The 25,188-nt window shown below is 37.0% G+C and overlaps 1 protein-coding gene across 2 annotated transcripts in view; it reads right to left on the bottom strand.

Moving 5' to 3' along the window:
- LOC131070972 (SWI/SNF complex subunit SWI3A) overlaps positions 1 to 25,188 on the bottom strand; it is a 66,993-nt gene that overhangs the window by 4,219 nt on the left and 37,586 nt on the right. For both annotated transcript variants that reach the window (XM_058006680.2, XM_058006679.2), the window contains exons 4-6: positions 13,596 to 14,087; positions 13,312 to 13,478; positions 13,170 to 13,219 (exon numbers count right to left, since the gene is read on the bottom strand). In XM_058006680.2, coding sequence (XP_057862663.1) covers positions 13,170 to 13,219; positions 13,312 to 13,478; positions 13,596 to 14,087 — 709 coding nt within the window. The remainder of the gene's footprint in view (positions 1 to 13,169; positions 13,220 to 13,311; positions 13,479 to 13,595; positions 14,088 to 25,188) is intronic.

Here is a 25,188-nt window from a genome sequence, read left to right as displayed (position 1 = left end):
CTTCACCCCTTGACCCCATCAAGAGCTGCCACCACTAGACCCTGCTTTGGTTTTAGAAAGCAAAATATTAGAAATGTTTTGGGCTGTGCTGGATGGAAAACCAACATTTTTTCCCTTCATTTTGCCTGAAATAACAAAAACAGTATTTTTTCTTATTTTTATGGATTTTTCAGCATTCTAAAATTTCCCAATTTTTTCTTGGTTAAATACCAAATAATTGAATTCCATTTGAACTTTTGGTTTACCAAGTTAAGCCTGATTCCAAGTAATACTCCTCTGATCAAAATAAACACTGTTCTCTAAATTCATTTTTAATGCTTCTCACACATCATTTAAGTTTATTTTACAAATTCTAAATTTATGTAATTTTTTTCCTATGCCAAGATTTTTGCAGCATCCAATATCCAAGTCAAACATGGGCGTGGCTAATCTCCACACAAAACGGCACTAAAATCTGCAAAACACAACGGATTTCCGGGAAATTTTCAGCAGTTAAATCTTTCATTATCTGCATCCCCATTGCTGTAAAAACACAAAATATCGGACAAAAAAACACTGTTTTGCAGGGAGAAACGATGAGCGGGAGTGGTGGGAGAGGTAGAAGTGCAGGTCCTAGGGTTTCTCCTGGGGAGGAGGACGCTGACTCAGAGGATGACGGAGATGGGGAGATCTGGTTTGCGGCAGAGTTAGTTTTCTTGAATGCTTTGTCATGCATTGCTGGTGCCCAGTTGGGGTCTGTCTGGAAGCCCCCTCTTTGTGCTGGACCGGCGGTGGTTCGTGTTCCCCTATTTTCTCCAGCAGATGTTGTGTTCGCTTACCTTGTGCTGCGCGGGGAAGATGGGGGTGGAGCCTTTGTTTTTCGCATTGATTTGGGCATTGTTTTTTATCCTGGGATGCTCCGTGTGGATGATGGTGTGGTGTGGGTCCGCGATGGTGGGGTGGGCAGAGCTGTTTGTGTTGGTGTTGTTGTGTGGGCCAACTTTGCCAAGGGAGGGTTTGGCATGATGTCTTCCCTGCGGCTGGCTCCTCTTTGGTGCGGTGGAGCGGATAGCGTTGATGGGCTTGATGTTGGCAGGACTGATAGCCATTTTGTGGACAACGATTGCGGTTCTCTTCCTACTGAAGAGGGGAGGTTGTTCTACACTGCAAGAGACGGGAAGACCTGGATCCCTGCGCAGTTGGTTGTATGGTGCCGTAAGGAGTTTGTCGTTGCTGTTGGCTCCTTTCTGTCCGAGGCTTGTGCGGTCAATGCTGCTGTTCGGTGGGAGTGCGGGGGTGAAGAAGGGGCCCTCGTTGCTGTTTCTCTGGACGGCGGTGGGGATTTGTCTTGGAACAAGGAGGAGGTATGGGACCCGGGTGGAGTCTTCGGAGGATGGCTTCTCTTGGGGTTTTTGGTATCTCCTCTCCCCTTGGGCCTTAGTTTGCCCTTGGGGTTTGCTAGTTTTGGGTTTTCACTAGTCCCTCTTTTTTCAGAGGGTTTGTTGAAAGCTTCTTAAGCCCAGATTGGGAGCTTTCCTTGGTGTTATATTTGAGTGCTTTTTTGTACTCCCATGTTCCTTCTTTGCCTTTGCAAAGGATTTTTGGAGGTTTTTCTTTCCCCATAGGCTGTGCTCTGGATGCTTATCTTCAAGCCTTGATGTGGGATTTGTTGTTGTTGGGGATCTTTTCTTGGGAGGGCCACTTGACCCTGGTATCTAGGTCGGTTGGGGGTCCTCTTGAAGGTAGTGGGTGCCTCATTTTTTCTATGCTTCTCAAGAGGTTCACTCCCATGGTGCTGGTGTTTTCCTATCTGGGTTTCATCTTTTTGTTCTTCTCGGCCTACCCTATTAAGGTGGTTCATCCTTCTATAGAGGGGAAGAGTGGTTGGCAAGTTGCTAATAGATGGAACTTCTGGGGGGCCGGTTGTGTGAATGTTGCTCTCTCCCTGTTGTTGAGTTTCTACTCATTTTCTCCTAGAGGTGGAGATTCTAATTTTGGTCATCTGCTCGGAGTTGGACTGGTTAAAGCCTCTTCTTCATCATTTGGTTATGGCAGCCTTCTTAAAACCTAGTTGCGTTTTTCAGGCTGCCATCTTTCAACTTTTCTCAAATAGTCCTATTGAGGTGGACCATTCTTCTGTTATGTGGAAGATGTTGGTGTTGGAAATAAGCCACACCCAGACCGACGATGAACTAGTCCAAGAGGGGCCAGTAGCTCAGTGGTAGAGCACTCCAACAGCGTATGGAAGGTCCTAGGTTCCAGTCCTAGCTCGTCCATGTCTCAACATGGTATCAGAGCCAGGTCCAGGCTAGGAGCCCCAAGCACACAAGAGGTGCGGCTTAAGGGGGGTGTTGGTGTTGGAAATAAGCCACACCCGAACCGATGATGGACTGGTCCAAGAGGGGCCAGTAGCTCAGTGGTAGAGCACTCCAACAACATATGGAAGGTCCTAGGTTTGAGTCCTAGCTGGTCCATGTCTCAACAGAAGAGTTGTGGGCTGAGTTTGTTGGGATGGCTCCTATTTGGGATTTTGGATGACCTGCTTTCTAAGGCTGGTGGTATTTCTATCGCTCCTTCCTTGTTGTCAGGCTTCTTCCCCTTTTCTCCTATAGAGGTGGAGACTTTGGAGGAGTTTGTCTATTGGGAATCTGTTTGGAGAAGGCCTCTTCTTAAGTGCAAGGTTTTGGGAGCCTTTTCAAAACCCAGCTGTCCAACAAAGCTTTGTGGTTCCATCTTTCGACTGCTGGACCTTGGTTCATGGATAGAAGCTTTGCTCTCTCTGTTGATGGCTTCCTCCTTTTCAGCCCCTATTGGGGTGGGTCCCTATCCTATTGAGGTGGACAGGTGCTTTGTTGTTGGAGGTGTGACTATCAAATGCTTGGAGGTTGCTAGCTTCTTCCTGGTGGTTTTGGGTGCCATTATAAAACCCAAATCGAAGGTTAGGGGAGCCTTTCAAAACCCCCTTGCTTCTGTCCAGTTTTTAATGTTTATTTTATGGTTTTTTGTCTGGCTGGATGCTGATAGTTTTCAAGGGCCCAATATAGACTGTGGTTGTTTTTGGTTAAGGTCTGGGCTAGCTTCTAGCTGCTTGGAGTTTTTGTCTCAGGTTAAGGGAGCTCGGAAATTCCGTGTTGGTTGGCTGAAGGTGCCTGCTAAACCCTCGTTCTTTTCTTTTTTGAGCTATAGTTTGTTGCTATAGCCTTGTTAGTGCTGCAGGCCTGATTTGTATTGATTATCTTAAGTTGTTTGGCTGGCTCTTTCTGTTTGTGGCTGCGCTGGTGTTCGGCTGGCTTTAGCTTGTTTAGTTGTATTTGGGCTGCTGATTTTCCCTGCTTTTGTATCCTTTGGCAGCGTTGTATTGTAAGTTCTAGATCCTGGTAAAATCTGAGGGTTTCAGGAACCTTCAAAACCTGTTGTAAGGGGTTTCGGGTCCCCTCAAAACCTGTTTTTACCTTAATCAAAAACACTATGTTTTGCAGATCTGGATTTTTTTTTAGTGCCATTTTGTGTGGAGATTAGCAACTGGCATCAAAACATTAGGTTTGCCAAGTTTTTAAACCATGCTTACAAAAGTGAAACAGGCTGCTCCATGCAAGTCATACCCAAGGAGCAAAGTATCCTCCCTTGATCCTCAGCCACAAAAAGATTGTTTACTTGATACCTTGCTCTTGCAGCAGACATTACATAGATGGAACAGTCTGCCCTACACAAGTCAGAATGGAGGAAAGAGCTGATGTCATCCATCATCACATAGAAAAGTCCATTTTGTAAAAAAAAATCTATGTCTAATCATCATGTCCAGACTAGAGTACACAAGGGTAATTGTCAAAATTGAGTGATACTTAATAGATGTATAAGAGGCTCTACAATCAAGAAAAGCCCAATCAACTTTAACAAAGAAGACAAACTAAAAATAAGTAATACTTGGAGACTAAGTTACCGGTTTGGGTTTGGGTTCAGGATCACATTCGATGGTTCAGTTTGCGGGTTCTAGGAAAAAAAAATTGGGGTTGTTAGGTTCATTTTGGGTTCATCGATACAAAAACATATAAAAATCACAACAATATACATATTTGCAGCAGTAATTAAGTTCAAAATACACCACCATATTAATAGTCAAATATTAGTTAAACTTGAATGTCATTATATGCATTAAACTTTAAAATTAAAAAGTTATAATGTCAAGTGTTAACATTCAGCCATCATTAATCAAATATCATATGGGTCATCAAAACTATCATATTATATCTCCCAAGAACTATAGTTTCCCAACTATAACTTCCCACTCTGCATGCATACCCGGGAACGGACTATAGTTGCCCCCCTACAATTCTATGGCCCTACTACTCTATGGGCATCCCTACTATTTTAAGGCGCAAATCGAACTAAGATCACCATCCATATTAGATGACTTACTTGACATACAATCATTTGTGATTATAACCTCTATAGACTGTAGTCTCAATAGATTATGAATGACATTTCATAGATAACAACTTGATGACTATCATATCCATGGCTCTTCATAGAACACTGTGATACAAAGGATACTCTCCATTAAACACTATGATCTCTCTTTTGATACCACTGTCATTTGTTGTTTACCATCACTCTCCCTATACACTATCTTTGTTTGGTGCTGTATCACAAGGTCTTCACACATATTAAGACTGCTTCTTTTTGAGTTTATTGGACCTTGACGTGCATCAAGAGTTTGGATTAGGCTTAAGGTATCCTTAATAGTAATGAATTGGCCCTATGGTTTTAATTTTTAACATGGTTCTATCTCTTGCTCACTATTATCTACGGATCACTGTCCCTAAACACTTGATACATTGCTGAAGGTAGTCTTTTCATACTGTTGAAAACACAATCCACTGTCCTTAACAATGATAAACATGATTCATGCAATGTTATAAATTTGATACCACTAGAAATTGACAATTGAATATGCGAGGGTTTATGCTTTATATTAAACCTTCCATTTTCTTTCTAGCATACCCACCCAGTGATTCTTCCCTGATGCCATGGTTTTGACAATCTATAGATGGATACCTTACAATAAAAGTCAAAAAAAAATTAAAAAACAGCCAATTTACCAGCTGGACACATCTGGAGGTGAGATTCAGCGTTCACCCTGGTTCGTCAGGGCCAAACGCACAGGCTGTGTGCAGGACCCTAGCCGAACACACAAGGGACCAGATCCAAACCCTCAACCTGGTTCAAACTGGACCATGACCCGGGCTCGCCCAACAATGAACCGATAACACAGCTTGGAGACTATTTATTCATCACTCAAACCTATGGGATACAATATTAGTAAAGGAATTTGTTTTGAAGTTGCTTAAGCTGCTACCCCAAGAAATGAAAATTCTACTCATTTGTGCATCCACTCCATGTGTGAAGGTGTGAAAATCATTTTTTATTATTTAATACTTCCAATACCAGCAACCTTGTCCTCCATTTCTTGAGGATAGAGTATGATGAAATCGGTAGGCTCCAAAGCCTTGAACAAATAAGCTCAATTGTAGTCAGCCAAGAAATATTTTCTGAAATGGAAAAAAATGCCCTTTCAATAGCAAAACAGAACAAAAAATAAGAGGAATAACTACAAATATGGCTAAATTCACTTAAAGATGAACCCACTGATCGATGTGATAACACTTAGAAAGACATTTCAGCCAGCTTACAATGATTTGACCAATAAAGGACATTAGCAAAATCGAAGAAATTATGAATGAGTCATTCAAGTCAATGATTTGGAAAATTAAAGAATGAAGGTGTATATGTTACCAGACTGAGTAATGACTGCCATTATGTAGAAATTTTTGGAACCTAAAAAACATTTAAGAAGCCCTGGACCTGACTAGGCATGTTAATAATATTAGAAATATCAACATCAATTTCATAGGAGACAGTGTTCCATTAAATAAAATATTTATCCTACTCATTATGATCTCTCTCGAGAAAATAGATGAGATAAAGGCAAAAGGATTATGATGCTCTACCTAATTCAATGGTGTTTAAGGACTTGAAGATAAAATTTCAAGGGACTAAGGAAGCCAACACCCAAACAACAAAGTTGAAGGAAGCATGGTTTTAGTGTATGGTCAGGATGAGAAAATCCTAGACACTTAAAATCATTATGAACATTACCAAGCATGGGAGCTTATCCTCATGGGTTCCAAAAGTACCCCTAACTTTATTGACAAAATATTTGCTCAAAGATCAAATCATTTTCCCTATTCCATCAAACTTTTCCATGTCATGTCATCAAATGGAAAATTTGTTGGTTGCAATGTAACAAGTCCAAAATCAAACTCGCTAGGACTGTCTTTGTTCCATAATAAATATATAATCTTTAATTAATTCATCAATACAAATCTTATCATGTAGAAATCTGAATATTTTAGAATTAGAAATTTGTAATAGCTTAGATTATTGTTCCTTATGATATTTGCTTAAAAAGTGAAATTACACTTAAAGTTGTGATGTTTGGTATGCTGAAAATGATAAAGTAAGCACAACATGAACAAGCAAGTAAAGAACTGAAAACACATTAGAAGAGAGGAAATCAACATAAGGCTTTATCTAGGAAAAATCCAACAAGAAAAAGAGTAAGCAGTGTGGATCTTGCCTCCTCGTCCCCACCATCATCAAACAAGAATTACAATCCAATAGTTTCAATGAAGCATCCAAAAACAATTCATTAGGGAAAAACAAAACAGCCACATCATTGCCTTAAGAATCTTCTTACATAAAATGAGCATAAACATATTATCATGCTCTTTCTTTGGCATGGAAATGGCTTTCCCTGGTTGACAAGAAGTTGGCAATAGCACATATAAGCCCAAGCTTTTATTGCTTGAATTAATTTTTATATTCAATAAACATCCCCTTTTGAATTTTGCAAGATCATCTTGCAATTTCAACCAAAACACATGCCTTGCAAATGTGCTAATTTTTTATTTTTACCACACTAAAGTGTCCTAAACTTTTTGAAGAGTCAACCTCCCTAATTTGTACTCTTCTATTCTTGGGAGGACAAAGTTTCCCAACATGAAAAGCAAAACTTCGTGGACATGGTAGTCTTCCTTGAGTTTAAAATATGCACTCATTTGCCCTCTTCAAAAGATAATGAATCTCTCAAAATCTGTAAAGAAATTTTATTTTCCTGGTTTGGTAAAGCTGGGTATGTACCCATAATTTGCAAAAAAGAAAACAAAATTGAAAACACAGTTGATAGTGATAAAGATAATTGATCAACTCAATACAAAATAAGGCATCAAAATCATCACTTGGTTCAACTGAACCTTGGCAAGCCATGCAACAGATGCATCGAATCAACTTGCAAACATGATAAGGGATGCAAGTTGGAATGCACATAGACCAACTCTTCTACTTTTTTGCAACCAATTGATTGCATGTAACTAAGTGGATAGAGGCATGTCACCTAGTTACACTCAACAAAGTAACTCACAACCTATTGAAATTGGAGACAAAGTCAATGTAACATTTGTAATTATAAAAGATAACATATGGTTGTGAAAGGACAGGGAGAGAATTGAAAAATTAAAATTCTTGCCTACAATAAGACTTTGATTGCAAGAGTTCGTAGGTACATACAACCTTGCCCATGGAGGTAGTCATACCCCCATTAAAGAATGTACCAGATCACAATATTTATAAAACAATGATTGCAGCCTTCCTGAATAAATCAAATTGCAGCCTTTAAACTAAATTTCAGAATGGCTGGCTTGAAGATAACAGTAGTTTAAATAAGAGAGTTATTTAATATTGATTAGGGGAAATGATGATCATTAAAATAAATAAAGAAAACACTTCACAATAACAATTTCCTAGAATAAAAGATAAGCAAATTATAATTAAGGGTCAAGAGTTGTGACTCTTTAAATAGGACAGAGATAATGAAGAGGCATGACTCCTCCCTCATATTGAAAGATATATAAGGGGGAAGAATTCACTTGAAAGGGCATGAAGGAGTGGTATCATTGAGCATTCAATCAAACAAGAGTTGCAGACTCAGAATTGCTATATTAACTGCAGTTTGCAAACTTATCAAATACTGTGGTATATATTGCATAGCAATATGAATTGGTTGATTTGTTATTAGACTATCATTTGAAAGGAAGTAGGAATGCATGCAGATATTCTATTGCTTCTAATGTATGATTAATAATAAAATAAGAATGTATGCATAATTCATAATGATTCCTTTAAAGATTCATCTAATCTGTCGTTCCGCTATGGAGGGGAGATGGACATATAAGGAAAGCAAGGAGCCAGGTTCCATTTGAGTTAAGTTAGGAGCCCGAATGACAGATGCACTTATGTGCCCCCTTAGGATGCCGAATGACAGATGTACTTGGGTGCCCGTGCACTTGATGGATAGGCTCAAGTCACCTTGTATGATCTCCCATGGGCTTCATAGCGTGAATGAGTCATTGGGTACTTATGATTATTAGGATGATGAATATAGTTCTATTTGTAACTTGTTGGATTATATGTTTATCTTTTGATAACTAATCTAATCGTAGGTTCTAAATCAAGACGTTAAGTCAGCAAATCACATTTCCAAATATAACCCATACCTCATTTAGGTATTGTAGGTCAAATAGAGTTAAACCCTAATAGGGGACATTACAGAGGTACCACCATGCACGAGTATGCTTCTTGTACTTATCTCAAAGAGCACTAAGATTGATTCTTTGACATCTAAGTTGTTTGCAAGATCATATCCCCATTCCAAACATCAGATTCATGCCAAAATCTCGTGCATGGAACTAGGGCTTGGTAATTTTGAGGTTGAAACATTTCTGCCAAACCCCCACAATTCCACCTATCATGTGGCAATTCCGTCATGATTAGAAGGGTCAAGCAAATTTTTTGTTCACTTTTCACTCACACAATACGCTAAACAATGGTGCATCCTTCATCTAGTTGCTTTTATATGCTAATTTAATTTGTTTTAGGTGACATTGTGATGGAGAAAGCATGATTAAATAGAGGCACAAATTTAAACTGACTTTTTGTTGCTCAAACCATAATTATCAGACAATTTTCACAATGAGTTTTTCTGGAGTTAATTCACAAAGTTTTCTAGCAAGTTTTTGACAATATTCAATGACTATTTGTGTGAGTACTCATCAAATACATGGCAATTTCAAGCCCTTGATTCACACTACACATGGAAAACATGAAATAAGCACTCCAAAAGTATTTTTGAGTTTTCTAAGTATTGTTAACTGCCTTTCAAAAAATTATGAAAATGGTGTGTCCCACAAGGCCACTAAACTAATTTGATACATCATGTAGCTGTATTTTGCACAAATTTATATTTTTTTAAAAAGTGTTTTTAAGTTGAGTTTTGCCAAATCAAAATTTTTGATCTCTCGAATCTAAGTTTGCAAACTATGACTCCAACAACAAATGCCCTGTGCTGCTTGGGCAACATGGCAAGGTCAACCTAGAGTTTTGCTTTGAATTCAAAGTTTCAAACCAACGTCCATAATTGATACTACTTCTAAATTTTTAACCATTCTAAACTTTTAAATTTTATTATTTAAAATTAATAATGCTTTGTCTTATTGAGATTTAATATAAGAATCCCTTGCGTACAAATTTCAAAAGAAAATAAGTATATTAATTTATCAAAATGAATACTGATCAAAAAAAATTTATCAAAATGAAAACTTAAAGATTTAGGATAAGAATCCCTTATGTGCATATTTCAAAAGAAAACAATTATATTAAAATGAAAACACAAAAATTCATAATAAAACCATATGATATAGATCAATGTAAATGTTGAAATTTCAAATCAAACTACAGAACGAATCATGAACCTGAACCGTGAACTTGAAGACAAAAATAACGATCTATGGCTCTAAAATATCATCGTAATAGTTCAATTTTATAATTTGTGACATTAGATCAATAGTATAGGATGAAATTAAAATTAAAATCAAACTATAAAATGAAACTTGGAAGTTTGAATCACAAAGTTAAAGTCATAGATTAGAACATGTGGTTTGAGTTTCATTTGTTTCAATTTTAGAACATATTGTTCAAAATCAATGTTTATTTTTCAAACTAGTTGCAAGCCCATTGCATGCAGCAATTATCATTACATTGTTCCAATGGTAGCTAGTTCTAGCTCAATCAACTAACCTTCCTTCCAAAATTAAATCAACTTCAAAATTGTGAAAGCATTTAGAAATGATACAACAAATTTTAAATGGTAGGACATATGTGCGGATACACAATAGGTGGGGTCACCGGTATACAAGTTCATACAATTGAATAAAACCCATTTGTGTATCATTCTAATTTTGGTTATTAAAGCTTGTCAAGGAACAAATGGTGTACCTTTGCTGCCTCATAAATTTGTGGAATATATAAAAGAGTAGGAGGAAGCAAATGCAAGAGTTGTCAATAGACTAGGGTATCCTTTGAGGAGAGTTTGGTAATTTGAAGAGACCAAATGGACCATTAGAGAAGGCATTTAAAAATGATGCTAGAGAAATTGTTGATCAGACTGTTGCAAGGCCTATATGCAAATGGCTTGTCCTTCAATGTTATTTGGTCATCATATCGGCAAGATATGATGGGAAAAGTAAACAAGCCCAAGTTATGAGAAGGTGCACTACACCTTAAAGTCAAAGGAGGTCAAACACAAAGAATCTTCATTGGTTCCTATTAAAGCCTCATAGAAAGAAACAAGGGTTTCCATAATTTCCAATGGATAGAAGGATGCAAGAAATAGACCATTAGTCAACAAAATTACAATGTACCCTAAAGGGACAATGTTTTGAACCTTAAAGTCAAAGGAGGTCAAACACAAAGAATCTTGATTGGCTCCTATTAAGGCCTCATACAAATACACAAGGGTTTCCATAATTTCCAATGGATGGAAGGACACAAGAAATTGGCCATTAATCAACATGATTACAATGTACCCTAAAAGGATGGTGTTTTCGAAAGTTGTGTATTGTGAGAGGTAGGTGAAAGATGCACAATTTATTGCTAATGACGTTATACAATGCATTCAAAAAGCATGCCCTCAAAATGTTGTCCAAGTCATAATGGGCAACACAAAGAATTGCAAAGCAACCAATCTGTTGGTTGAGACATAGAATCTCACATATATTTTAGACACCTTGTGTTGACCACTTGCTCAACCTCATGCTACAAAAGTCGAGTAGGAATATAGATTGGATCAAACATGTTAATGCTAAAACCGACAAGATCCAAATGTTCATCACAAACTACCATGTCTTAAGACCATTTTAGATCATTTTTGCAATTAAGGTGTTAATTAAAACGATGCAATGTTTAAATTTTGTTTCACTTGAATAATTTATTTTTAAACATTTAAGCATGCATCCTTGTTTTTTTCAACTTTTTATTTTCAAATAGGTTGCTAAGATCACATTCACATCCAGCACAATTGTCTTGAGACAACTTGTGAAATTGTAAGAAGCACTTTTTCGCATGGCCATCAATCAATCTTGGTCCATACAGAAGCAATCCATTAGTGAGAGGGCAGTAAATGTAAAGCAAATGATCCTAGATGACACTTGGTGGGGTTGAATATAACATCTAAGTTTTGCCAAGCTCATCATAAGTATGATCCACTCTACTAATATGGATAAGGCATGTTTAGGAGAGCCTTATAATGGCATCAACTCAATGAGAAGATGAAATCCATCATAGATGCAAAAAAGAAAGATCTTCAAGAAACTTTCTTCGAAGAGGTGCAATCAATTTGTGTTGAGTGGTGGAAAAAGATGACCAGCCCACTCCATCTTGCCTTCGCATTGACTCCAAAATGTTAATACAAAGAGATCCTTGTGATGCCACCAAGCCATGATGCACAAGTCAATGAAGGGTTCAAGAAAGCACTTACTTTCCCTGATCTTGATATTGAGGATGTGGTTGCAAGTAGGTTTGTTGATTTTATAGCCTCCAAAGGTTAAAGTGTTTCGACTCTTTATGACAAGTATAGGAATGCTGCTCACTCTCAATGGTACCTCAATGGCCATAAATTGCGACACCTCCAAATTCTTGCAATCAAAATTTCATCGCAAGTTTATTAACTTTAACCCACTCTTTGAATTTTTTTTCTTTCATTTGAATATTTACTATTTGCAAATTTAAAGTTTGGTTTACATTTTATTAATTTAACAACTCTAATGAGAACTAAATTTGCTTCAAAAGGTTGCTAGTTTTTTATCATCTAAACAAAATTGGAGTACATACTCCTCCCACTCAATGAAGCACAACCAGTTGGCATCAAGTAAAGTAGAGAAGCTAGTTTATGTGCATTCCAACTTGCGCCTTATTACTCACAAAGATGATGAGCACAAGGGCGCAAAAAAGTATGGGATGTACCAAACTGAACTGACTTGGATATTTCTTTAATTTTTTTATTGGCAATTATGGATTTGTGAGTATCGCTCTTCTTATAGTTATACAGTTCTAGTTATATTTTATAGTTTTGATGTTTGGACATATACATAATATATTTATGTGTGTGTGTGTGTGTTCGGACGTACCCCATACCCGTACCCAAGGGAAAAAAAAATTGCAGTACCTGTGTACCTGAATCAGAATTGCCCTTAAAGGGAGAATTGTTTTATTAGAAAAAGATAACTCAAATAAATGACAGCCATATGGTGTGTGGATTTCATTTGAAAAGTAAGTTTGCACTACCTGCAAGATGACTTTCTTTCATATTGACTGAATTATTCTTTAAATTTTAATGTAAAGCATCTCGTTCGATAACATAAAGTTAATTTCCCATGGCCAATTAAGATAGGGTCTTAAAGTGAGGATATATGAAAGAAACAGCATGTTAAGTAGTATTAATATAGCTTGCTTATTTCTTTCCAATATTGTCATAACATTAATAAAATTTGATGATGGGTGTGTACATGCCTCAGGGATTTTTTAAGGTATCGAGGTAGTAATAGATACTATGCTGGGGCAAACAACCTTGGTGTTACAACAATTTCTTTCTGCATAAAATAATTAAGTTTGTTGCATCAATAATATTCCCAGAACACAATATTAGATGACTAGATCATCATTTGACACATTCAATAGCAAATCAAGACACAAGATGGTTATGAATTAGACACTAAAGACAAATAAATTGCAAGCACAACCTTCATGGAGTTCCTTTTTGCCATCCTCCACTTGAATATCCCTCTCCAACCTGGAAAATTGTACATTTCTCAGGGCCAACCAAGAAACCAATACAGTTTATATTTTCTACTATACCATCAAAGATGCAAAGGTAATACTTACCCTCCTTGCATGCTTGCTGCAATGCCATTTTTCTGATTCAAAGATTTTGACAGTTGGGAATTTGTAATCTGGCTCACAAAATGATCATCTTCACATAAAGTTGCAACTGCTGCACTTGCTGCAGCTTCTGCAACATGGGAGCCAGCCATTGTAGACAAGAAGGCCACCTAATATGTTTGGAAAAATGTCTAGCTCAGTGAAATTCACACATCATTATGATAAGAAACTTAAAAAATTGTGTACTCAAACCTGGGTAAACAAGCTAAATGAAATGTCTTCCTAACCTGAGCCATTATTGGATTGCTGGCATCAGCAAATGGAGTGAGATGCCTCCGTTTAAGAGGGGGGCATGATACATCATCATCGGTGGATTGCATGTCATCATAAATAGTGTCGTCCTTATGTTCTTGCATGCTACTGTCTTTGGGACTTGAAAAATGTTTGATTGTGATACTTTCTCCACTAGCATTACTTGATCTCCGGTCACTGGATTCCTTGCCATAATTGCCCATATATTCTTCTCCAAATGGAAGCTGTATGAATCTAGTGACACAATCTGCCTCACTTTTCGTACCAACATGTTGTGCAACATGCTTCCAGTCATCATTATAATGCATTATACCTTCTAGAAGAAGTAATGTCTCTTGATCTGTCCATTGAACACTTTTATATTGATTTGCTTCTTCTTTTATCTCAACTCGTTTGAAATCACCAGCAGACAATCCAGGTCCATAGTTTCCATTTGCATAGCATTTTGGGCAAAGGACAAAATCTGCCTGCCACAGAAGAGTCAAGTCAGCAGAAAAATAGGATTTTCAAGATCTAGTAACAGTTATAAATTATTTAATTGTGACACGTCAGAAAAATTTAACCATGGATCATTTTTATTTCCATTCCACAGTAGACATGAATTTGGTGCCATGTGAAAAGTAGACACAATCATGCACGTATGCTAATAAGATTGAGAACCATATGAAGAATAACATTGAACCTATATGAACTAGTTAAACCAAATTAAAGCTATGTAGAGTGGTCTAAAACCAATTCATTAGAAGGTTCAGATTCAGAAAGACTAAAAGGTATTTTAAACCATATTCCTGTGAAAATGGATGCAATAACAAAAATGCATGTGAAAGATCATCCAGAAATAAACCCATAATCTTTCTATGGTAGCAGATACAGCACTGAAAATGCACGTGAACAATCCTTCTAACAAAATTACATCATACAAGAATGAAATTTGTGAATATCTGCACATTTTTGGATAAACAAAGTTGAAACAAATTTCTAATTTGATTATTCATAAATGTAGTGTATTTGTCCTAAAGGAACCTAACATGTCGTACTATCTACTGCTTCCTGAGAAGTATCATCTGTCCAGGTAAACTTTAAGGCAAAAATAGATTTTGATGTCTCCTAATTATGGCATTAGTTGGCATAGCAGCAAAAACAAATTGGGGGAATTTTCAGTAAACCAATAAGTAAAAGATTTTTCAAAAAATTCGGGATAAAATCGGATTTAAAAATTTTATACAGAGTAATAAGTTTATAAATTTAATTTAAATATTTGAATTTGTTAAATTATTAATTTCATATATAATAGAAATTTAAACCCATCTGGGGGGATGACCCTGCAGTGCAACGGAAGTTGCAACTCCATGTTAATACGGAGATTCCAGGTTCGAAACTCTCGAACCTTGTTTGCTGTTCGTGCCCAGGTGTTCCCGAGCTGGCAGTGTTGATTTGGGGATGTTAATACACCTCCAAGTATGGACGCAGGTGTTGGCGAAACAATTGGCAAGAAGTCCACGCATGCGGGCAGACACCAATGGGGTGTGGCAGTTGTGCTTGGTGGCCCGTGCAATTGGAGGCAGGAGACGTGGCGGTGCAGGGGGAGGTGTTTGCACGGAGCAGAGGTGGGTGATGTGGCGAAGGAGGAGATAGGGGAGAGCCGGCAGCGGAGTGATGGCAAAAGGAAGGGAAAGAGAGGGAGGACGGCAGGTAGCGGCAGCTGGAGGTGGGAGAACGAAAGTGGAAAAGAGGGGCGGAAAGGAGGTGACGGCAGCGAGGAGTGATAAGGGTGGATGGTGAGAGAAGGTGTGGAGAGATAAGGTGCGGGAGCTATAAGGAGATGTATGGAGCGATAAGGAGAGAAAAAGAATTGAAGTGGTAAGGGAAAAAACTCGAGATTGGAGGGTTAATACCTCATATATGAAACTATAACCACTGGGAGGGGGTCCCCTAACTATGACCCCCACTGGTTAGAAACTCCAGTATAAAAAAGACATTACAGATCAAAATAAAAATTTAAACCCATCTGCAACTGGACTATCCAATGTGGATTTATATGGCGCTCGACTGCATCTCACTTTTTATATGGCTCGCCACTCGATTACATCTCACAAATTTATAAGGATTTATATATCTCAACCATTTAATGTGGGCATTCTTCTCCTCCTGTCACGCCTTTTGCTTCTATAAGGCAATTTTGAGGGTTGTTTTAGGGTTTCATGGGTTTTTTTAGGGTTTTTTCCAGCAACACTTTCACATTTTTTCCTACTTTTTAGGCAATTTCAATGTGAGAAATAATTAACAATCTGGTCAATGATTTTTGCACAAATTGCAATTAATTTAGGGAAAAAAACGTCCACCTTCCTGATCCACCATTAATAGCATATAATCACATTTTTTTAAGATTATTCCTTCTTTGGTTGGCTATACTTAACAACCTTGTCAATTATTTCATAGATATTAATATTTCTTCATTTGTATTTCATATTTTGTGCTTATTTGTCTACCATGCATTTGAGAAGAGGTTAATATCTTATCTTACCAATATGAGAACTTTGCATACATGACAATCTAGATAAGCATGTTGAAAAATTACAAAAGTAACTTTCATTGTTGTTTTCATAACTATAACTACGGACATAAAGGGAAAAAAATGCAATCTAACATATATCCTATAAATCTGTCACCATCAATTAGAATCTAAATTACTCTCAGGTTGTGATAGAATCTAAGAAAAAACTGTCAAGGCAAATATTGTTTAAAACAGAATTAAAAGATCTCCAAGATATTTTAAAGTATTCTTACTTTCAAAAGAATAATTTAGATTCAAAAACAAGCTGCTGCAAACTCCCCAAATAAGCTATTAAAATTTAAAATTGCAACCCCCGCCCCCCTCTCTCTTTCTCTCTCTCTAAAAGAACTGGCCAAACCTGATAATCTATGTTCCCAGTTCAAGTTCAAATTCAACTATATTTTTCTAAACAAGTTCATTAAAACTGGGTTTAGCTATATAATCTATATAGCATTATAAATACATAAAAATAATATAAATATTTAAACAATCAATTTAATATAAAATCCCCCATTCATGGGTTTTTCCTCAAAACATAAAAATAATCGGCTAGCAAGATAATGGCCTCAACCTAAGGCTAGAATTTTTATAATGAATTTTGATGGAGTTCTTAAAATAATATAAAAATAATTAAAACAAGGCTTACAATTGTAGTAATGCTACCTTAGTGGCAAGTGTTTTTTTTCCTATTTTTTTAGTTCATTATCTTTAGTATTGGATGAATCGTCATGTAATCCATTTAGGTGGTTTCATTCTCCAATCTCTATATAAGGAGATGAACCTCTTTGTAAGAAATCCTGCTAATTAATAGAATATTAAAATATTGTGTTTTATTAATTTTGCAATAGGGGTCACCAAAGGCTACATTACCGGTTCTCTACCTGTATAACCCAGGTTCCAGTCCAATCCAAGTTGGGTTTGGGCTCTACATCAAGTTCTGTCTAAGCAAATCCAAGGGAAATTTTGCATTTTTTTTACTCTTTCCCCCTAAAAAGTGCAATAAACCCCTAACACCCTAAAATGAGGCAAAAATAAACTCATTTTTCTTACTGTCAGTGAAAAACAAAAATATTATCCTTTGAACTTGTGTTCTTGCTTGCCATTGCACAAGTAGAGTTCAAGATTGATCATTGAACATTCCAAGTTGGTTGTTGTGCTATTCCTACACATTTGCAAAAGTTCACTAATTCTCAAGGAGATTGTAGAGGAAGATTTCTTCACAAGGGGTAGGCTTTTTAAGTTTTTGGTTTTTCTTCCTACAGTTTTTTATAAATGAACTCTTTATTTTGTTTTGAAGTTTTTGGTTTGTTTTCATTCTTCTAGCTACCTATAAAACATGCTCTTTTTTTTTAAAATGAATTAACTATAAGGTTATATGTATATATCTTTGTTTTCATTTGTTTCATTTCTTTGAATCTGTTGGTTATTGAACTTGTTGTCTTAGGTATTACAATGGGAACCAATTCTAGCTCCATGAGCCAACCGTGCTTCAAAATAGACCCAAGCTCTCCCCTTTGGAAATATGTTGAAATGGTACAACTTCTTCTAGGTTGTGAAGGTTATGTTTGGATTTGTAGTCAATGTAAAGATAGATATCCGAGCTCATACATTCAAGTGAAAACACCATTTAGGCAAGATCCCTACACAAGGCATCAAATTTTGTCCAAGCAAAGATGATAATGGCATTCCAGAAGCACAAAATTTGCCATATATTGAAGGGCAAGAAAAAGCATATCAAAGAACGGGACACAAAACAAATCGTTCTTTGGTAAAGAATGGATCTCGAGGGATGAAGCCCCCTCCATTGCCTTCTCATTTTTTCAACCTACAAAGGGTCGTCCATTTTTGTCCACACCTGAAGACTAAGTTACAAATTCAGGTACGGGTATGGATACAGATTCGTGGATTCGGCAAAAAAAAAAATTCTTGGGTATGGGTATCGGTACGTCCGTACACATTTTTTAATTATATATATATGTATGTTCAAACATCAAAATTATATATATTCAAACATACAAATATGAAACATACAATGTAACTTTCCCATACAATGATACATAAATGATAACAGAAAAATGATACATAGTTATTTTTTAATTGTTTTTTTGACTTTTATGACCCATGGGTCCTGTTTTTGGGAACCCACGGGCCTTGGTTCTCCCGGGTCTGCCTGGGTTCTCCCTGGGTTCTTCTCGGATCCTTGGCAGGACCCATAGAGAACTCGACCACCTGGGCAGGATCCGGATGGAACCCAAGGAGAACCAAGCTCAGACCAGGACCGGACAAGAATCAAGAACCAGTATCTCAACCTGAAGAACAACATGTGGCCTATGTTAGCAAGAAATCTAGGGACACAGACCGGAATTCTGAACCCCTATGAGCTTCTAGCATTGTGGTATTATACCCCGAACTAAGTGCTATCAAGCGAACGGGGAATCAGATCTAGCCAATTGATTATCCATCTAACTAAATATTAAGAACACACAACATATTATATAGAAACTTAAAAGTATTTGTATCATTTGTATTTATTCAAAATATCATATACATCCTTATATCTCCTTATATACCTTCATACATTCATACCATATATACTCTATCTTCCTTAATACATCTATTATGCTTTTCTACTGTATTCTCTTACTATTGGTGATCATATCTTACAATCTTTGGTGAAACTCGACTAAGCCTTGCTTTGACATGCAAAGCAACAACTCCACAAAGCTTAGTGTGATCTTCTGAGGAAAGAAAAATGATGTTCAAATCACTATCAACAACAAGGATACCATCAAGGTGATGCATATCAAAGTGTGAATAGCAATTAAAGTTAAGCCCATTTAAGGATTCCAGTTGACCACACAAGGCAAACTTACAATCAACAAATTGCTAGTGGTATGGATATATGACTTTCACCATTGATCATGCACAAAATTCTTTGATTCATCTAAACAATATGAAAATGAATTGAGAAGTAGAGACCATGCAACTTGTTGCAATAACACATTAAATTCACCATAGCTTCAATGAAATCATATACTCTTTACAACAAAGTCTTGGCAACAATCTTTGCCTTCTCCTAATCTAACTTCTATTCTAATTGCTAACTATTGATTGCTATCTATGAATATTATCTATTACTCTACTCTTCTTGTCTTGCTATTATTAACCTCTTTACAAATGAGAAAACTAAGCCTTATATAGATAGCTCTTTACAATTAATGGCTCAGATTGATTCACAATCAATGGCCATGATTACAAGATGAAAACCCTAATTAGGGTTTGTTACAACAAACTCCTAACTAACGAGAAAATTACACTAGGTTCAATATTGAATGTGAACCAATGAAATATGAGGGTAGGTAGCTCAAATTTTGTGCCTCCATAAGATGAGTCAAGTGCATTGCATCTAGACATGTTGATGTGGAACCTCTTGATTGGTGGAATGATGACAAGGACGCCACCTTAGTTCACACTTGTAGACTTGATAGATCATCATGAATGAATGTTGATGCCTTGGGTAATATCTCTTGATACTCAACATTATTCAGTTTTTTCAATGTGATGATGATGGTTGATCTTCCCTTATTCATGATCTACTTAATGAATGATAAACCTGGTTTGAATTAACTCTTAAATGTACTAACTTTGATTCTTGGATTCCCGAAGGGAATTCAAGATTGTGAAACATTCTCTCATCATGTAGGTTATCTCTCCTTCATGCTCCAATGCCTTGACTTCTTCATGTTGTGGTGATTGAGATGCTTGAAGTCCTTCATCTTTGCAATGTCTTGAATCTTCTTTCATGCTTTTGAAACCTTGAATCCTTTACATTGTATCAGACCTGCAAGAACAAGAAAAATTCCTTAAAGAATAACTAACAATGAGGAGCAACACTTGAAAACTTTTAAAGAATGTATATATAACAGCCCTCGCTACTCTTGGAACTGACTATTTTAAGTCAGATTTGTGAATTAAGCTTGCATCTCTAATTTCCAAGTTATTTTGAGGTCTGATGCTACGTGAATTTTCAAAGAATGATGTCCCTTATCTGCCTTCAACTTGTTCTTCAAACCTTCTCTTAATCAACATCGCCTTCTTAAGAGTATTTTGATCAAATGCAACAATCAAAATAATTGTCAAATCACTGCCCTAGATGAAATTTGCTGTGCAGATCAGAATTTGCTGATTTGTTTGATGGAGGATGATGAAAATGAAATCAAAACACCCTCTTTATAGAGGCGCTTGATGAAAAGAGGTGTCTTTTCTCCTATATAGGCCGACTTGCATCATTGCTAATAAAAAATTTAATTTGCTATTGGCTGGGCGCTTTCCTCATTACAGCTAACTTGATGTTGTTGCTTGATTTAGGGGGTTGACTTTGGAATCCCTTATTTGCATAGCCTAGTCGGTATTTGCATCTTTATTTGCACAATTTGATTTTGATTTGATCAAATATTAATCACTTAAGCAAATCAGTATTTTGCCTTTGATTCGTACCACTTTCATTTCATGAAATCTCAAACTTGAAGGGCGGAATTTTCACCTTCATTCGTACCAAGTTCATTTCGCATTCCATTCGTGCCATTTTCATTTCATGAAATCTTAAACTTGAATGGCAGAATTTTCACCTTCATTTGTACCAAGTTCATTTCGCATTCCATTCGTACCAGTTTCATTTCATGAAATCTCAAACTTGAAGGGCGGAATTTTCACCATCATTCATACCAATTTCATTTCGCATTACATTCGTACCACTTTCATTTCTTGAAATCTCAAACTTGAAGGGCAGAATTTTCACCTTCATTTGTACCAAGTTCATTTCGCATTCTATTCGTACCACTTTCAATTCATGAAATCTCAAACTTGAAGGGCAGAATTTTCACCTTCATTTGTACCAGGTTCATTTTGCATTCCATTCGTACCACTTTCAATTCATCAAACTCAAACTTGAAGTGGCAACATTTCAAGGTTCATTCGTAACTTGATGTTGTTGCTTGATTTAGGGGGTTGGCTTTGGAATCCCTTATTTGCATAGCCTAGTCAGTATTTGCATCTTTATTTGCACAATTTGATTTTGATTTGACCAAATATTAATCACTTAAACAAATCAGTATTTTGCCTTTGATTCGTACCACTTTCATTTCATGAAATCTCAAACTTGAAGGGCGGAATTTTCACCTTCATTCGTACCAAGTTCATTTCGCATTCCATTCGTGCCATTTTCATTTCATGAAATCTTAAACTTGAATGGCGGAATTTTCACCTTCATTTGTACCAAGTTCATTTCGCATTCCATTCGTACCAGTTTCATTTCATGAAATCTCAAACTTGAAGGGCGGAATTTTCACCATCATTCATACCAATTTCATTTCGCATTACATTCGTACCACTTTCATTTCTTGAAATCTCAAACTTGAAGGGCAGAATTTTCACCTTCATTTGTACCAAGTTCATTTCGCATTCTATTCGTACCACTTTCAATTCATGAAATCTCAAACTTGAAGGGCGGAATTTTCACCTTCATTTGTACCAAGCTCATTTTGCATTCCATTCGTACCACTTTCAATTCATCAAACTCAAACTTGAAGTGGCAACATTTCAAGGTTCATTCGTACCTTGTTCCTTCCACATTCCATTCGTACCACTTACATTTCTTGAAATCTCCAACTTGAAGGGCGGAATTTTCACCTTCATTCATACCTCATTCGTTCCCCATTCCATTCATACCACTTTAATTTCTTGAAATCTCCAACTTGAAGGGCGGAATTTTCACCTTTATTGGTACCTTGATCGTTCCAATTCTGGCCAATGAAATAATTACAACGCTTTGGCATAACCAACAGACAAATAAGGTAGGTGCCTCGAAGTTTGTGCCATCACGGACGAGTCGGGTTCATTGAATCCGGACATGCTGATGTGGAACTCCTTGATTTGGTGAGTGGTGATTGGGATGCCACCTATACTTTGCACTTATGGGCTTGATTCGTCATCATGAAGGGGTGTTGAGAGAAATCTCTTGATACTCAATGTTACAAGCTTGGTCGATGCTTGGTGTGATGATGGGAAGCATCATTCATCCATCCTTGCTTGCTTATCTTGCCTTGAGATAGTTGTGTGATATTTCTTTATACTCCAAGGTCATGACCTTTTCATGTCATCTTGATGTGGTGAAAGTTCTTGAGATTCTTCTTCCCATGATACCCTTGTGCTTTCTAATGAAGTTTTCCCATTTGCATGGTGGTGTAGATCTTACAGTCTTTCTCCTTTTGCTTTGTAATCACCATCCTCTCTCATCTGCAAAACAAAACAAAAATGATATCAAATACACATAATATATAACCTTGATAGTTCTTCTAACTTGATATATTCTTTGATTTTACGTGTTGCGGGTCTGATAGGTGTATTTAGAGGAGATCACTCCTTTTGATGACTGAATCTGCTATCTTTATGATGAAATTTGCTCAATATGCTTCCTTGTTGAGTTAATTCGCCCTCTTCTTGATGAATTTTGTTGCCCTCTTAATTGAATTTGATGAATTTCACTCCCAATGCTCGATTGAAATCGCTGCTCTGCTAATCAGATTCCCTGGCAAGAGGAATGAATTGCTTTGAGATGATGTTTGAAATGAATGCTTGAATACCCTCTTATAGGCGATTAAGGAAAGGTTGCCAACTTGATACAATTAAACAACTTTTGATTCAAATTTGAATTTTGTTTTTGGTGCCAAAGTAGCGTTTGGTTAATCTTAAAGTGCATTGAAATATCAAGGAAATTCGCTCCCCTCTCTCAATTTGTGAAGTTCACTCCCCTCCTTCAACTTGTGAAGTTCGCTCATCTCCTTCAAAACACGAAGTTCACTCATATGCTTTGATTCTTGAAGTTCGCTCATGTGCTTTGATTCTTGAAGTTTGCTTTCAACTCAAAATCAGATCAGCTCAAGGTAAATACTCTCACATCCTCTCTCATGAAAGAAATTTGCTCTCACTTAGGAATTCATGAAGTAAATTTCACTCCATTAGGCAAACACATGAAGTTTGCTCTTCCATCTTAAATCATGAAATTTGCTCATGTGTGCTTGAATATGAAGTTGATTTCAAACTGACACTTAACACTTCCTTGTTCACTCTTTTTCATTCCATCCATTCAAGTGCTTCAAATTATACTCAATGTGCAGTTTGGGAATAAATTCGCTCTCCTTGGTTTGGACATGAAGTACGCTCTCCTCCTTGGATTCATGAAGTACGCTCTCCCAGGTAAGTGCATGAAGTTACTTTTAAATTTCATCTTTCATCTTCACTTTGACTCAAAATCATTCTTTCCGAGCATTAAATCGGCTCAAGGTAGTGGTCTTATAAGCAATCTTGTACATTCACTCCATTTGCCCAGCACATGAAGTTCGCTCTTGTATGCTCGAAGGTGAAGTTCGCTCTCATAGGCCCGAACATGAAGTAAAATTCACTATCTTGGCCTTCAACACTTAGTCGAATTTTTGAGGGAAGCTTTACCATGTCATTTCTTGATCGGGTTTCTAAGCCACCTTTGCAACTTGACACTTTTATCAGCTAATTTGAATGTCTTTGCATCTCCCCATCGGATCAGCTAACTTAGGAAGCTTTGCAAACATGATAGGCTAGATTAGGGGACCTTTGCAACATAGATTGAGGGCCAAACTAACTCCTTTTGCACTTCTCCACTTTGTCAGACTTTTGACTACATTGGGCAGATTTTTGAACTTCATTTGCATTTCAGGGATGCTAAGCAGTCTTTTGGAGTCTCTTTGCATTCTCTGACTTGGGCGACCATTTGATGTTGCTTTGTAGTTGATGATATGAGCAACTTTATTGCCCTCCTTTGCAGTTGATGGTGTGATCGGTCAGATTGCCTTTTGTTTGTATCTCTTGATGTAATCGGCTTTCTAAGAGGCTTTGCAACATAACATCAAGGCAGAAAATTTGGAAGGGCTTTGCCATCTTTGCTCTATGGCGGAAATTTGAGATAGCTTTGCTACTTCATGATTGGGGTGACATTTCAGGAGACCGTTGCAAACCAAAACATGATCGGTGAAATTGAAGAACTTTGCATTGCAAAGCTTTGTCAACTAGCTGGCCTGGTACGTCACACTTTCAAAGGCACAAAATCATTACAGATGAAGACACCTTGATTGGACTTGGATAATCACTGAAACGATTGACGTCTCAGATCTGAACTTTATATTGCCACCTTGGAGGTCAAACTTTCTGAAGAATGACAAATTCACTGCCCTTTCAATCACTGTTGAGGTATCAAAACTCAATATTGTGGTCCTTCAAGCCTGAGTTCAAAACAAAATCTCCTTGATCGTATATCGGTGAGTGAATCAAATTGCCTTTGGGGTGATCTCTGATGATTATAATGCCAAGGTGAATCCATTGAAGTAAAAGATCAAGATTGCTGCCTCAAAATGATCAGAATTTGATCAATATCACAGTTGCTTCTGTATGCACTAGCTGGGCGATCCTCATTGAATGTCCTCAAAAAATGATTTCACCACCTTTGAAGCGTATCTTCCATTGTGAACTTGGAGATTTGGATTAAATTTGCAGTGAAATGTGCTTTATATTCTCCATTCTAAATTTTTAATGGAGCCCAAATACGCCACGGGTCTGAAAAGGGAGTGGAAAGGTGTAATAGAAAAGAGGATATTGTGACAAAGAAGATGGGGTGATGTGGTAAAGAGGTGCCACGGAGGGGATAAGGTGGAAGGCATGAAGGGGTAGAGTGAGGTGGATGCTCTCCCTTTTATTTAAGATTCCTTAAGAAAACTTTTCTTTCATTTCAAAAATTTGGTGGGGCCCATACAATGCAAAAAAAAAAAAAAATTACAAATTCCCAAGCCAAAAGTTAGTGGGTTCCAGCAAAGAGTCCTTAAAAAACTTATTTAATTCTCTATTTTGAGTTTAAAGTGGGGCCCAAAATGTGATATGGAAAGGATGGATGAAGAAATGTGAAGTGTTGTGGGGAAGTGATGAGTGGT

Source organism: Cryptomeria japonica, chromosome 4, assembly GCF_030272615.1.
Source record: "Cryptomeria japonica chromosome 4, Sugi_1.0, whole genome shotgun sequence".
Taxonomy (NCBI): Eukaryota; Viridiplantae; Streptophyta; class Pinopsida; order Cupressales; family Cupressaceae; genus Cryptomeria; species Cryptomeria japonica.
The sequence above is the reverse complement of the archived record's forward strand: the minus strand, read 5'-3'. Positions and strand labels throughout refer to the sequence as shown.